Here is a 16,268-nt window from a genome sequence, read left to right on the forward strand (position 1 = left end):
CGCCCCTAAATTTTTGTCGCCCTAGGCCCGGGTCTGGTGGTACCACTGTACTAAAAGCCACACCGCCATCCAACAGACCTTGCTGCTAAGTGCCAGTTCTACTGCAGAAGCAAGGATCACCGGACCGGGAGCAGGATGGGGGTGCTGTGCTCCCTACAATACTGCAGTGAAGAGAAACACCGGCCCATGGGACGTGGTTAGCGATTATAATCGGATTACGATCTGCCTATGTGATCCTATTACTATCAGTGGGAGCTGCCATGAGTATTTTGATGGGGTAGCCCTCCTAGTGACACAATGGTTGGACCCTTGCTTTGCTTTACCCAGGAGAAACACTATACAACAGTATTATTTTGGAGCAGATTATAATGTAGAGCTACAATTAAAGGAGAACTAAATCACCCCCATGCATAAAGTATAGTCCCTTCCTGCCTCTGCCCAAATCACCCCAAACCCCCCCAATTCCAACCGTGCTGCCCCACAGCGGATCTCCAAGGCCAAGAGCACGACAGGGAAAGCAGATCTGCTCCAGGCTTCCATTTCACATGTTTCTGGTTTCAGAGCCAGGTAACCAAAAGGCAAACATGGCGGCTGCTTTTGGAGATCCACTATGGGGCTTGCTTTATACAAACATGCAATAACACACAGGGTACAGTAATGGGAGAGGGAAACACTGCAAATACACCAGAGTTATGAGCACTTCAAACTGGAAATAGAAACTGGCAATTGCTAAACTACAACTCCCATTATCAAGCAACTGTTCTTGGAATGCTGGGAGTTGATTAACAATTGCTCAAGAGCCATTGGTCAGCTGAAAAGAAAAGGTTCAAGTTCTGCTATTGCACAGCACAAACATATGCCAAATGCAGGTGTCAGAGAAGGTTTTCTTCACAAACCACCAGGTTTTACCCAATTCAGTTCTTCAGAAATCAAAAACATCCTCATCATCATCCTCTACATCATCAAGAGACCAGTCCCAGTCTTTAAATGCCAGATCAAGTAATCTGCAACAGGAGTGTCCCGGTTAAAGAAAACATGACTACCGTTATGTATAAATGTACAGCAGCTCTATGGAACGTTATACATTACTCCCCAATCAGCTCCTTCCCAGAGCCCACTGAGCATGTGCAGTGCCACTGGCACTCAATGGCCTACCATAATCCAAGATGGGGAGCTGCTGCAGACAAAGTTGAAGGCCTGGATCATAACTATTATAGAGCTGCTGAACCTGTGGGCCAACAAGTATATAAAATACAGCATTTCTTATTTTTAAGTGTTTCTTCTCATTTAAGGGTTCCAACTAGTAGTCAGGGACTCATTTGCCACCTTAAATACAGTCAGTAGAAAGTGAAGAAGGAATTTTGTGCGTTAACACTGACTATTCCTAGTGCCTAATTAAACGTTGGCAAGTTGAAAGCAGTGCATGGCTCTAATTAGGCACAGAATGGGGATTCAGGGTGCAGAGTTAAATGAAAATATGAACATATAATTCCCAGAGTCATGTGATTGTCAGAATCATTAACCTAAGTTGTAATCAACAGAGGAAACATAAAAACATATAAATGTGATAGTATTTCTTTTTAATGGTGTGGAAATAGTGTGGAAGATCTGCAGGTAAAGGGGAACTTTACCTAAAAAATAAGCATAAAAAAACCAATGCTAAGCCACCTTTTCAATATAGATTCTGTTATCCTTCAGGTCAGCTGGCCTCTGCTACATTGTTACAGGAGTCGGAGCCAACGATGCAGTGAATATAAACAGATAACTAGCAATTACATGAACAAATAACATTAAAGGAACAGTAACACCAAAAAAATAAAAGTTTTTTAAAGTAATTAAAATATAATGCACTGTTGCCCTGCACTGGTACAGCTGGTGTGTTTGCTACAGTAACACTACTATAATTTATATAATAAGCTGCTGTGTAGCCACGGGGGCAGCCATTCAAGCTGGAAAAAAGGAGAAAAGGCACAGGTTGCATAGCAGATAACAGATGACCTCTGTAGAATACAATAGTGTTTTATCTGTTATCTCCTATGTGCCTGTGCCTTTTCTCCTTTGAATGGCTGCCCCCGTGGCTAAACAGCAGCTTTGTTTATATAAATTTGTGGGGCAAACAAACCAGTTGTACCAGTGCAGAGCAGCAGTTTATTTTATTCTTATTACTTTTATACACTTTCATTTTTTGGTGTTACTGCTCCTTTAAAACCAATGGAAAATGTATAATGAATGTATAATAGAATGTTGTTCAGAAATACCGGCAGGTGTGGGGATCAGAGTGGGGGGGGGCTGGCTTGTGCTTTTCAGCAATACTTCATACAGACATGCTGGACAAGATGGTGGCGCCTTTTACTGAAGCAAGTATGTCGTTTCTAGTATGTGTATCTCTGTAAATCAAGCAAATTTAAGGCAGGCAATTTCATAGCTGGTATGATAAATCATTAGCTGCCCTTGAAAATGCAAAAAGAGGATTGGTGGGGAAAGGTAAACGTAGCCACTGAAAAAGTTAAAACGGCTCGCAAGCTGCCCGCGCAGCTTGCCTGGCCGGGACATGTGTATGTGGGTTAAGTGACTTGTCCAAGGTCACAAGGTGCACCTAGGGTGGAATCGAACCTGAGTCGCAGCGGGTCACCCCACTGAAGGCCGATTCCCTAACCACTAGGCTATCTGAGTCCTCCCACTTGTAGGAGGATCTTTTCAGTCTGTTGTCTTGAATATGACGGTTGGTTGGTCCCAACTGTGTGAAGGAAACATGCAGGGCTAAAGCCGGCTGCACCAAGACCTGTATGAGTAGGGGGCTGTTACATAAGTAGAGAAAATGAATCTGGAAACTTTGCTGCACTATTCATAACATAAAAATAGGCACAACATGTATTTGAAAAGTGTTTGACCTGAAAGCAGGTGCCTGTATGGCTATTCAAGCTGGAGCCAATAAAGCCCTATGTGGGTTATATGAGAGACTTTCCATAGAAGGCTGGCTGGCCACTCTTATATCATGTATGTTTTCTGCTTAATATCTTCAGTTCCAAAACGTAAGCCCCCCACAATAACCAATTCCAGCTGAATATTTCTCCCATAAGCCCTAACAGAGTTCATATTTCTAGCACCCCAATCCTTTATCACTCCCTATCATTTCCTCAAAAAATAATTCTAGATAGCCCCAAAAGGATCAGTTTCCACTTCAGACTTAACTCACAAATTTCAAGGGGAAGTTAATCCCTAGTTCTAAAACTTATCCCCCCCCACAATAACCAATTCCTGCTCAACATTTCTCTCATAAGTCCTAACAGAGTTCATATTTCTAGCACCCCAAATCCTTTATCACTCCCTCTCATTTCCTAGAAAGGTTAATCATAAATAAAACCCATTCATCTTCAGACAGGGGCATTTCTGGGGTCTATGCTGCCCTGAGGCAGCCTTTTGGATACCGCCTCCCTCACAGAGGTGTGAAGAGGGGGCCACATTGCTAGTTCAGAGTCAAAAATCGGATTTAAAATCAAAATTTCAGTTCTTAAAGCTACCAGGAGTGGTTTTTTGCCGCCCCTAGTAACTTGCAGGCTTATGGCAGCAGCGTCCCTGTCTTCAGAATATCCAGCTATTGCTGATCTGCCACTGCTTTCAGTCTTTTACTGCCATTGGCATATCCAGTGGACTCTCATAGTTAATATCACAAGCATCAGGAATGTGTATCAATGGACTTCTTATTACCAGTGGATAGAAAGTGATGTTTCCTGTGATAGTTGCTTTCAGCTGCCATAGACTCAGTTGCACTAGCTGTGACAGGGACAATCAAGCAAATTTAAGGCAGGCAATTTCATAGCTGGTATGATAAATCATTAGCTGCCCTTGAAAATGCAAAAAGAGGATTGGTGGGGAAAGGTAAACGTAGCCACTGAAAAAGTTAAAACGGCTCGCAAGCTGCCCGCGCAGCTTGCCTGGCCGGGACATGTGTATGTGGGTTAAGTGACTTGTCCAAGGTCACAAGGTGCACCTAGGGTGGAATCGAACCTGAGTCGCAGCGGGTCACCCCACTGAAGGCCGATTCCCTAACCACTAGGCTATCTGAGTCCTCCCACTTGTAGGAGGATCTTTTGGGTCTGTTGTCTTAGATATGACAGTTGGTGCGTCCCAAATGTGTGAAGGAAACATGCAGGGCTAAAGCCGGCAGCACCAAGACCTGTATGAGTAGGGGGGCTGTTACATAAGTAGAGAAAATGAATCTGGAAACTGTGCTGCACTATTCATAACATAAAAATAGGCACAACATCGATTTGAAAAGTGTTTGACCTGAAAGCAGGTGCTGTATGGCTATTCAAGCTGGAGCCAATAAAGCCCTATGTGGGTTATATGAGAGACTTTCCATAGAAGGCTGGCTGGCCACTCTTATATCATGTATGTTTTCTGCTTAATATCTTCAGTTCCAAAACATAAGCCCCCCACAATAACCAATTCCAGCTGAATATTTCTCCCATAAGCCCTAACAGAGTTCATATTTCTAGCACCCCAATCCTTTATCACTCCCTCTCATTTCCTTTTAATCATAAAAAACCATTCATCTTCAGAAAGGGGCATTTCTGGGGTCTATGCTGCCCTGAGGCAGCCTTTCAGATGCCGCCTCCCTCACAGAGGTGTGAAGTGGGGGCCACATTGCTAGTACAGAGTCAAAAATCCAATTTAAAATCAGAATTTCAGCTCTTAAAGCTACCATCATAGTTAAATCATAGTTAATATTACAAGCTTCAGGAATGTGTATCAATGGACTTTTTATTACCAGTGGATAGAAAGTGATTTTTCCTGTGATTTTTCCAGCAATAGTAGTACTATTTAATAGTGTGCTTAATAGATTTTGACTTTCCTTGTCCTTTAAGAGTCAGCTAGGGTACTTACAACTAAATAACAGGGATAGGTATATACAAATTCAATACATCACCCCATATCCTGATCCCAAACACTCTCTGCTTTCTGTCCCTAGGTATTGTCCGGATATGAGGAATTCATATGGCTACTGGACTACAGAACTACATCTTTACAGCGGCTAGTGGGTATTTCTTGGAAGAACCTGTTGGCTGACACCAATAACATGGCCCGTAGCCAAATAAATGACAAGCCTGTGTGTCTTGCTATTTATTTGGCTAATGGCCAAAGGTTATTGACTACAGAGTTTTGTAACAGAGTTTTGGCAGGCAGATATTGTACCTGCAGGAATTAGCTATAACCCCCTTACAATAAGAAAACATAAGTAAACTGAATCTTATACACACATACACACACACGGCAGCAGGAACTCAAGCGTTTAATGTAGGGATGCACCAAATCCACTATTTTTGGATTTGGTCGAACCCCAAATCCTTCGTAAAATATTTGTCCGAATAACGAACCGAACCCTAATGTGCATATAAAAATTAGGCTATGGAAGGGTTAAAGAGCTATGCGCGAGGTGAAAATTTTTCACCTTCTCTGTTTATGTGACAAAGCCACCTGATTTTAAAGGTTTGGATTCGGTTTGGCCAGGAATGTGGATTCCGAATCCTGCTGAAAAGGCTGAATCCCGAGCTGAATCCTGGATTGGTGCATCCCCAGTTTAATGTGGTTTGGGTGCATAAGAGATAAGGCACCATTGCATGGGTTAGTAGGCTCACAAGCAAAGCACAGGGTGCAGGCAGCAGGAGCCGCTACCCAGCCTCTTACTTACTTGTGCGTATGGAAAGAGTTAAAGAAAGTCAATGGAGAATGATTCGAAGGACAGGACCAGGGCTAAAAAGAAAATTAGTAACAGAACAGAATGAAATGATTGGAGGAGTGGGAAGGGGAGCATGGAATCCACAGGTTAGCCAGGGGGTGAATGAACACAGGTCAGCAAGCAAAGCTTCTCAGCACAAAAAGAGATATTGGCTCAGTTGCCCTTTGGTGGCTGCTTCCAAGGTACATAATAGGAAGGGAAGGGACTGGAAGTTCTCTACCCAAAATAATACATTGACAGTGTAATTATGGCACTGTAGCACTCACTGCAATGGAACACACAAAAGAAATGTACCACATGCTCTCACTGGCTATGCAGTTCTATACATACACATGCACGCAGGTGTTCGGTTCTGCTGCCCAACCATCACATTCACACAAACGCACACAGCTGACTAAAATACTTCTTCATTTCTCTAAATTGGTTGGTGTTGGGGTACACTCACAGCATTTACCTGACAACAGTGTCCGCTAAGTAACAAAAGGGGTAGTATATCCTGTTCTGACAAGCTTACACTCAACAGAGAAAGCTACAGTTCAGACACAAAAAAACATGTTGGACAACCACAAGTCTCTAGTATGCTGTAAAAGCAGAATTGATGTTTTATTGTCTTGAAAAATCCAGAATAGCCAGGCCTAAACCTATGGAGACAAAGAGGAGGATAACCTGGTGTACAAGTCTACTTATTCCTGACCTACAGAGATAAAGAGACGGATAACGTAGTGCCTAAGCCTGCTTATCTTTACAGACACAGATGGATAATGTAGTGCCCAAGCCTGCCTATCCCTACAGAGACAAAGAGACGATAATGTAGTGCCCAAGCCTGACTATCCCTACAGAGACAAAGAGATGGATAATGTAGTGCCCAAGCCTGCCTATCCCTACAGAGACAAAGAGACGGATAATGTAGTGCCCAAGCCTGCCTATCCCTACAGAGACAAAGAGATGGATAATGTAGTGCCCAAGCCTGACTATCCCTACAGAGACGGATAATGTAGTGCCCAAGCCTGCCTATCCCTACAGAGACAAAGAGACGGATAATGTAGTGCCCAAGCCTGCCTATCCCTACAGAGACAAAGAGATGGATAATGTAGTGCCCAAGCCTGCCTATCCCTACAGAGACAAAGAGATGGATAATGTAGTGCCCAAGCCTGCCTATCCCTACAGAGACAAAGAGATGGATAATGTAGTGCCCAAGCCTGCATATCCCTACAGAGACAAAGAGATGGATAATGTAGTGCCCAAGCCTGCCTATCCCTACAGAGACAAAGAGATGGATAATGTAGTGCCCAAGCCTGCCTATCCCTACAGATACAGGGAAGAAGACAATGATCATGCAGTGATCATGTAGTGAATGCTAAATACCAGCTTCACACTCACCAATGAATTTCCAATTCCAATTGTCTCTAATATACCATCCACAGAGGGCAAGAGCCATTATTTCTATTTTGCAACATCACCTTGTACAATGAGCCTGACTAGTACCACAGTAATCAAATGGCATCTTTGCCCTGTTGTTGATGCTGCAGAAATGCATTTGTTAGCAGAGAGGAGGTTAATATATTCTAAGCTGTTACCTGGGTTTATTTGGAGGAAGCTGCCGGCTTGGCCGCCTCATGGACTGGTTTAGCGACGCCTTAGCAGGAGGCCGGGGGGAGGACCGAGCTTGATGGTCAGAAGCAGGGGGCTTCTTGGGGATCTTTTTCACCAGTCGACTCACCCACTTCTGCTGTTCTTCTGTGGAGTTGGCTAGTAATAGTAGATTCTTTGCGGTGGAAATATCATAGTTCACTGGAACAAAAATGAGGTTTCTATATCAATATGCAAAGCAGAGCCAAACAAAGGAAATATACAGTGTAGCTGGGCAAGCTGAACTGCATCGTGGGACATGGATCAGAATCCAATAGAAGACAATGTATGTGAGTTTCACTCTAACAATAAGCACAGTCTCATCTGATTTACATTAGTCTGTGTCACAAAATAAGATCAAAACATGTTGCTAAAATTAAAATGACATCTGTAGTGCAAATCACATACATGCACCTTCAAATAGCAGTCCTGTGGCCTGCAGAAAAGAATTCTGCTATATGTCTTGGTAGAGCGGGGACTGCACAAACCTTTGCAAGGTGCTATTATCTCTTCTTTCTTGTCCATATGATCCTTGTGGCACTTGATATGGCAGCGCCGACACTCCAGGGCAGCAGGGGGTTTGAACATGTGCCACAGGGGCTTCATACAAGCATCACAGCTGGTGGGGAAATGGTAGAGTGTGGGGATAAACTCATGTCCTTTATGACATATGTAATTGGATTTCTCTAAGGGGTCCACTTGGAACTCTTGTTCTTTCTTGCTTTCTCCTTCATTGGCGTATAGAATCTAAAGAGGAAAGGTTCCATTAGTTTCTTGGCATATAGGCAACTGAGAGAAGTACACTGCCGGCAAAGGTAATATATATATATATATATATATATATATATACACCTCTTCAAGGGAGTACAAATAGGCTTTGACTGCCATACATAATAGGGTCTTGGAGGGCCATGTTTAAAGGTAGTAAACGTGAGTAATAAGAAGTAAAGCATATCAGGATGCCGACAGTATGGCAAAATGGCAGTAGCAAAACTTTATGTTGCTTTATTTGTGGCCATTTTAGCTGTATTTAGTTTACCAACAGCTAAATGGCTAAATTAGCTGTCATAGTTTACCAACAGCTAAATGGCCACAGGATGGCCCATAGGTTGTGTGGATTCGCCTGAATTAAAACAATAATCAAAACTGAAAGAAAGGGCCTGGTTTAAACCATTTATGCAATGTAAAGTGGACACTTGCCTGGAAAATCCGTGGAATTTCTTTGGCATCGGCTCGATACACATCCGTCTGAGTAACTGGTCGCACATGGAACAACTTACTGCATAAAGCAAACACAACATCATTAAAATATGAAGACAGCAGCCAGGCCAGTGCTGGTAACAGCATACAACATACATGCGGATAAACGTAACACTAGAAATTCACAAACAGATAGAGAAGGGTTAACTAATGCATTGGCGCACAAAGCCTCCCCCATCTTCCCACTGAAATGTGAGCTATGCCATGAGCACTAGATGCATCAGTAAAGTGTGTACTGTCCACAGATCATTGGGAGTTGTCTATAGACACTTGGAGCTGCCAGAAAGCTATCTATAGAAATGTATACTGTTATATAAACCCTTGCGGAAAAAAAACATGAATTTCAAAAGTGGTCAGAAGAGTATTCTGAGCAATTTAAAATGTTTTTTTTTCTTCATTTTTTTTCAGGTATTAGCAGCTGATATAATAAATTTGAAACAACAGTGCCACCTGCTGTTCATTTTAGCTAGCTGACCGCTCTGTCTAGAGCGGTGCTATCCAACTTGCAGCCTGCAGCTGCCCCCCCTCTGTGTGGCTGCTGTGACTGCTTACCTTTGTGTAAGCTTTAAATGGTACCGGTACTGAGATTAACTGGCCCCCTACATTGGTCACACCTCAGATTTATGCTGCCTGTGTGTGCCATACTCTGCCTGCCCTACCCTGTCTGTGTGTGCCATACTCTGCCTTCCCAACCCTGCCTGTGTGTGCCATACTCTGCCTGCCCTATGCTGCCTGTGTGTGCCATACTCTGCCTGCCCTACCCTGTCTGTGTGTGCCATACTCTGCCTTCCCAACCCTGCCTGTGTGTGCCATACTCTGCCTGCCCTATGCTGCCTGTGTGTGCCATACTCTGCCTGCCCTATGCTGCCTGTGTGTGCCACAGTCTGCCTGCCCTATGCTGCCTGTGTGTGCCATACTCTGCCTGCCCTACCCTGTCTGTGTGTGCCATACTCTGCCTTCCCTATGCTGCCTGTGTGTGCCACAGTCTGCCTGCCCTATGCTGCCTGTGTGTGCCATAGTCTGCCTGCCCCATGCTGCCTGTGTGTGCCATACTCTGTCTGCCCTATGCTGCCTGTGTGTGCAAACTCTGCCTGCCCTATGCTGCCTGTGTGTGCCATACTCTGCCTGCCCTATGCTGCCTGTGTGTGCCATACTCTGCTTGCCCTACGCTGCCTGTTTGTGCCAAACTCTGCGGGAGATAAACCTGGCAGGGGTTTATTCCAGAAGTTTGTTAGCATTTGGAAATAGTTGTTAACTTTTTCACATATGAGCTCCAACCACTTGTCTTTTTGGTGTGCTACCAATATTAATATGGATATGGTTTAAAAAATGTCTGTGTTAACATTGTTGTGGTTTAAAACAGGGAGTGGTCAAAACTGGCTTCCATTATTGGCCCTCCACCACGTAGGCTAGAAAAATTCTGGCACTCGGTACCACAGAAGTTGGACAGCACTGGTCTGGAGAGAGCAAATCATCAGCCATCTTAATAATAGGGACCTTAATGTTGCCGTTAATATATTGCATATGCCCACATTATGTGTACTTCATGAGAATGGCTCGCACCATACTTACTCAATATCCAGCACCATGGAAGGGTTGGACAGCTCCTTATCCTGCTCACTGTCATAAAACAGGATCTTCCTGCTGCTCACCACTACGTACTGCATGAAATCAAGGGAGAGGGTGTTAAGGAACACACTGGTATTGTTTAGGCTAGTATCCTCCATCAGTCTGCACTAACAGTCATTACAGTTAATTCATCTGATCCAACGAGATGAAAATCTGTAATTCATTTTCTAGGATCGATAAGAAAAAACTCACGAAAAATAAACACGATATTGAACTACAGATTCAATGTTGTGGCCAACTAAGAATGATGGGAGCTGTAGTTCAGCACAAGCTGATGTGTTAGGAATTTGCTACCTGCCATGGTCTTACCTTCTTATTCCAACCAAACTTTTTGGCGTTGCGCAAAGGAAGCGACAACCATCCTTCCAGCCTGGATTCTGTGGAGAAAGGCAAAAGTCAGTGGCAAATCCCACAATGTTGTCAGTACATTTGGGAGCATTAGCCAATCATACACATCACTCTTCATAGCACATCATTTAAGGCACAAGCAAATCCAAGCAAAGCAGGCGCAAAGTAATCTGTGATTTAATTCTGATTACTGGCTAATGAGGAATGCTGGGAAAGGAAGTTAAAGAAGCAAGCCCAGTATGCTTTCCGTGTTACCCAGTAATCAGAATTAGAGCTATGGCCTGGGGCAATATAATAATGGCTACAATGTTTGCTCCAAGCAACCCATGACAGATGTTTACTTCCTAGCAGACTAGTAAATGTTAGTTGTTGATAGGATTCCATGGGCTACTCATCCTGAAGCACACATTACACCTGATATATTACCTACCTGAACATGAGGGTTTATGATCAGATGAGTCTGAACACGGAGCAAATAAGTAAAACAAACCCACTCTTAGAGACGCCAGGGACAGTGGAGTGCCATATAGCAAAAGGGTGATTCCTCGCTTCATGGGGCGATGGGAAATGGGAATAACCACTATGCGCCACGTGCCGTAGGGTGACATATGCATATCACTAGGAAACCTAGTCCTCCTTCCCTGGAGTGTGCTATACAAAGCACTAGAAATGGCCCAGTGTGCCATAAGCCTAAAAGGCAATGGGGAAAGGATATCTGTCTTTCCCTCCAAGGTTACGTCTTTAACTTGATGTAATGCCTGTGCCAAGCTCGTGGTTAAAACCAGAAAAGCAAAAACCACACAGCGCAGAATTATCTGGATACAGACTCGCATCCATGTATTTACCGCCCATGCCACACAGGCAAGCAGCTTTCCACCACTCCTGCCTGACTGAGTTGGGGGCATTGCACTTATTCCTTTTTGCTTATAAAGTATCCACTGAATTACAGACATCATTGTACCAGCAGGTGGCTTTGTATTTAGGCCTAAAAATGCTTCCAATGCTTCCATAATCATCCAAAATACGTATCTATATTGCTTTCTTGTGTACGGCAACCTCTGGAACGTACAGCAGCCTTTACAGTACTGCCAGCTTGTAATAGTTAGTCTTATGGTAGATACAAAGGATTTACCCAGTATAAACAATAGCCCCAACACAATGAAGAGAAGGTAATATTGGCACCACCTAAAGCATATTATTGCTTCAACCAGTAATGTATAACATCGTCTCATGTAGGAGGAAGTCTGTGGGGAAGTCTTTGAAACTTTTGCCTTGAAGTAAATCAAGGATGGCTACCGCCCACCCCTCCATATATAAGATCATTTGCAGTGGTTTTGCTTGGCTGAATTACTGACTATAAGGACTCAAGACTAATCTGCTATCAGATTGGTGGAAGCACTTACCATAACCTCACAAGGTCCATGTTCACTGGTTGGTGGAACCGCTTACCTCAAGGCTCACAACTAATCTACTTTGAGTAAAGTGACTATTCCCCACAGTTGCTGGGCTACAGGTACAAAATCAAACCCAGTTGCAAAGTTGCTTAGATTACTTCCATTTCTTTCATTCAGAGTTGCATGTTACATTTCACATGTAGCGTAATTTATTGCTTTCCTACCCAAACTGATAACTGTAGAGCCAAACCCTGCTTGCCCCAGCTTCATGCACGGTCAGCAATCATGCCATGCTCCCAGGATCCACCTTTCAGTGTTAATAACGTGTAACTTCAGAGGCGCACTATCACTGCCGGTGTTAAGTGGGGGCAGGAAACATCAAAGGGGTTATCACAAACAGTGCAGAACACAGTGGTGCACAGAGACGTCACCTTCACTATCATCACTATCAGGTTCAGTAACGACTGGTGCACAAGGGAAGGGTTCCTCATCTGAGTCAGAGTCAGAGTCGGGAAGCAAGCGAGAACGCAAGGGCTTAGTGCCAATGGTGACAGAGGTAGAAGAACGCTGATAGGTAAATGACATGGACTCCGTAGTACGGGACTGGGTGATGTGAACTGGAAACCCAGCACAGGATGGGAGGAAAGTGCAAAGGAGATGTTAAAATTACCAAAGTAAGAAGATGGAAAACAAATAAAAAAAAAAAAAACCCAAATGTTTTTTTTTTTTTTTTACATATAATGGTGGCGGCTTAGGGAAAAGTAATTCCATTCATGAGTACTAATTATATTCCCCGATGTACAAAATATATGAGGATGTGGCTTATTGTACACACAGAATATTACTCCTCTGCACACTTAGCTTTGTATGATAACAACATTTTAATACACACTGGCCCCCAACGTAAGGAAGCAGAAATAACTGACCCACTACAGGAAAAAAGCTAAAGTGGAGGAGATTATTTTTTAATTAATCGGATTTCCCATTTGTACAGAATCCCAATAGGAAGTGACAGAATGAGAATATGAAGTGTGAGCAGGGCTTTCCCTGGAAGGTCCACTTCCCCCACAGGTTGTACATTCCTCAATAACACCATTTTGACTATTGGGTTAGGGCTCCAGCCTTATCTCTAATGCCAATTATTAAAGGATACCTTGTACATTTCAGAGAAAATAACAGGAGGCGAAATTACCTGGAAAGCCATCATCAGCATCTGTGTCACCGTGTCCACTGCCGATACTTGTGCTGTCAAGGCCGAGGTTCATAGACTGCAGTTGCGACCGGAGCTGCTCTATGTCACTGTCTTTGCTATCTAGCGCCATCTGCAGTTCGACTCGGGCTTGGTTCTCATCTGCTATTAGCTGTTTAAAAAAAAAAAAGGGATATCAACCCCTCTCTACTAATTAGAGCAGAGATCTCTATATTTATATATTTAATAATTTGGTATTGTTCTTATAGAAAAGGGTTCTTACCGCCTGCATGTCATTCACTTCCCTCTGGTATTTGAAGACAAGCTGAGAGAATTTCTCACGCTCCGATTTCAGGTCCAACTGCAGCTTGCGGTTCTCCTTTTCCTTTCTTCGTACATCTGTGTCCGGCCCTCGCTTCGTGGGTAACTTGCGGTTCATGATTTCGGCTAACTTGTTTACAGCCTAAAAAGGCCAGAAAACAAGGATAAGTGTTGAGCTTCAATGTGTAAAAAAGGAGGAGTCCTGTTAGTAGCTACAACCTTCATACAATAAATGACTGGGTAAAAGCTGGAGAGGGCAAGAGAAGGCAGTCTATGCACTGCTGGCCAGACACCATTACATGTGCTATTGTGTTTAAAGCAGACTGTCCATCATCATTGCTGGTCAGTTCCCTGACCCTATGGCATTGGGGCATAACTAGAAATTACTGGCCCCCACAGCAAAATTATTTTAGGCCCCCTAAACTTTGCGACTAAGACTTTGTTAATAAACATATAGCAAAACTGCTGCACTGGGACCCTTTTACCTCCTGCCCCCACCTCAGCACTTGCAGGGTCTTCATCCTCTATAGCAGTGATACCCAACCAGTGGCTCGTAAGCAACATGTTGCTCCCCAACCCCTTGGATGTTGCTCCCAGTGGCCTCAAAGCAGGTGCTTATTTTTGAATTTCTGGTTAGGGGGAAAGTTTTGGCTGCATAAAAATCCTGAGCCGTCTGTAGGCTGCCAGTCCACATAGGGGCTACCAAATACCCAACTATAGCTCTTATTGGCACCTCCAGGAACTTTTTTCATGCTTCTGTTGCTCTCCAAAACTTTTTCCATTTGAATGTGGCTCACAGGTATAAAAGGTTGGGGATCCCTGGGCTAGAGTGATGGGTGCAGCCAGGTTTGCCGTGTTAAGGTACCACTGTGTATGATATCACTAGAAGGTGGGTGGGCATCAGACTAGTGGGTCATAGAATGCCCCCAAACCAGGGAGTTATTTTCGAATTCCTGACTTGGGGGCAAGTTTTGGTTGAATAAAAACAAGATTTCCTACCAAATAAAGCCCCTGTAAGCTGATAGTGTGCATAGAGGCTGCCTAATAGCCAATCACATTGGCTCCTCCATGAACTTTTATGATGCTTGTGTTGCTCCCCAAGTCTTTTTACAATTGACTGTGGCCCACGAGTAAGAAAGGTTGGGGATCCCTGCTCTATAGATACATCCCTGCTATGTACTACCTGTGCCTGTAATAACTATGTATTTACCTGTGTCTTCAAAGTCCTCTCAGTTAACAGCTGCTTCTCAAACTGTGCCTTGACGGTAATAATGCTGCTTTCTTCCTCTTTCAGATTCTGAATTACTGTTTGGAAAGAAATTAACATGGCTACTATGTATAATAGCACAAATGTAAGGATTAGTGTGTATGTTACTCCAAATAATGTCTATATAATGTTTGGAGAATTAAAAAAAAAAAGTCTCTCTTCAGCATCCGTAAGAGATACTCACGTTCTTGGGTTTCTTTCAGTTTGTTGTTTAAGTCTTCCTTCTCATTAGCCAAATTGCCTACATCGATAGTCAGTGTTTTGTTAGCTTCTTCCAACTGCAGAGAAAAAGATGTTCACTGTAAGGCACTGGAATATTGCACTTGCTTTTTGCCCACATACTGGGCCAGTTACAATTTTTTTTCCCATAGACTTCAACAGAGTTTTTTGACTGACTTGTATCTGGGTCTATGGGACAATCTGGAACTGAATTTGGAGATAAGCTTTCCTAATCAAATTGAATCTGATCTGGCCCATTATCAGTATTTTGCATTTAGGGAGTTGCATGGTTTCTAAAAAGGGCAGAAGCAAAAAGTGTTGGCAGCCATGGGCAATTTAAGGGGTGGCTCCTATACTTACTTTAAAGGAGCAGTAACACCAAAAAATGAAAAAGTAATTAAACTATGATATACTGCTGCCCTACACTGGTAAAAGTTGGGTGTTTGCTGCAGAAAGACGACTATTTTATATATAAAACCTGCTGTGTAGCCATGGCGGCAACCATTCAAAAGGAAAAAAGGCAGAGGTTACATAGCAGATAACAGATAAAACACCATTGTATTCTGCAGAGTTTATTTGTTATCTTCTATGTAACCTGTGCCATTTTTTCTTTTTCCAGCTTGAATAGCTGCCCCCATGGCTACACAGCAGCTTATTTATATTAACTATAGTAACGTTTCTGTAGCAAACACACCAGTTTTACCAGGGCAGAGCAGTACATTATATTTAAATTACTTTAAAACACTTATTTGGTGTTACTGTACCTTTAAAACAATCCATGTCTGGTTCATTTAAATGGGCCATATCATCAATATTCTAGTAAAAGTGGTATTTGAAAATGTCCCTTGCAATGCCGTAACTACAGCATTACCAGGATAAGCTGGCCAGTAGTAAAACTAAACCTTCTCTACATACAGAAGCAATTGTAGCATATTTTTCTGCCAGCTCCTGCTTGTGCCGTGCCATCATCTCCTTAATCTCTAGTTCCTTCATGATCTTCTCTTTCTCCAGGTCGGAATACTGTTCCTCGGCAATGGAACGGGCCAGCTGCTCGGAGTCGGCCTTGGTCAATGTGATCTCCAGTTGAGCCGCCAGGGAGTCTCTGTTGAAGGGAAATAATGATGACTGCTGAATGATTTCATTGGTTGCTTTCAGGGCCCCAACTGTATGGCAGATATCTGCCATATATTAAATAGTTGTAATATTCAGTAAATAATACAGGGAATAATGTTCTCCTTGTTGTAAAATATTGTAAGTCACCCAGGAGTTTCA

General features: G+C 43.2%; 1 protein-coding gene across 3 annotated transcripts in view; it reads right to left on the reverse strand.

Annotated features, from left to right (window-relative positions):
• Positions 1 to 16,268, reverse strand: part of rock2 (Rho-associated, coiled-coil containing protein kinase 2) — a 96,607-nt gene that overhangs the window by 3,185 nt on the left and 77,154 nt on the right. For 2 of the 3 annotated variants that reach the window (XM_004914469.3, XM_004914468.3), the window contains exons 22-32: positions 15,912 to 16,098; positions 14,962 to 15,055; positions 14,721 to 14,815; positions 13,473 to 13,652; positions 13,193 to 13,361; positions 10,568 to 10,635; positions 10,202 to 10,290; positions 8,570 to 8,648; positions 7,858 to 8,116; positions 7,318 to 7,531; positions 910 to 1,004 (exon numbers count right to left, since the gene is read on the reverse strand). In XM_004914469.3, coding sequence (XP_004914526.1) covers positions 923 to 1,004; positions 7,318 to 7,531; positions 7,858 to 8,116; positions 8,570 to 8,648; positions 10,202 to 10,290; positions 10,568 to 10,635; positions 13,193 to 13,361; positions 13,473 to 13,652; positions 14,721 to 14,815; positions 14,962 to 15,055; positions 15,912 to 16,098 — 1,516 coding nt within the window. In that variant the 3' untranslated portion in view covers positions 910 to 922. The remainder of the gene's footprint in view (positions 1 to 909; positions 1,005 to 7,317; positions 7,532 to 7,857; positions 8,117 to 8,569; positions 8,649 to 10,201; positions 10,291 to 10,567; positions 10,636 to 13,192; positions 13,362 to 13,472; positions 13,653 to 14,720; positions 14,816 to 14,961; positions 15,056 to 15,911; positions 16,099 to 16,268) is intronic. The other variant, XM_002942181.4, reaches the window with a different exon arrangement.

This window comes from Xenopus tropicalis, chromosome 5, assembly GCF_000004195.4.
Source record: "Xenopus tropicalis strain Nigerian chromosome 5, UCB_Xtro_10.0, whole genome shotgun sequence".
NCBI classification, from domain to species: domain Eukaryota; kingdom Metazoa; phylum Chordata; class Amphibia; order Anura; family Pipidae; genus Xenopus; species Xenopus tropicalis.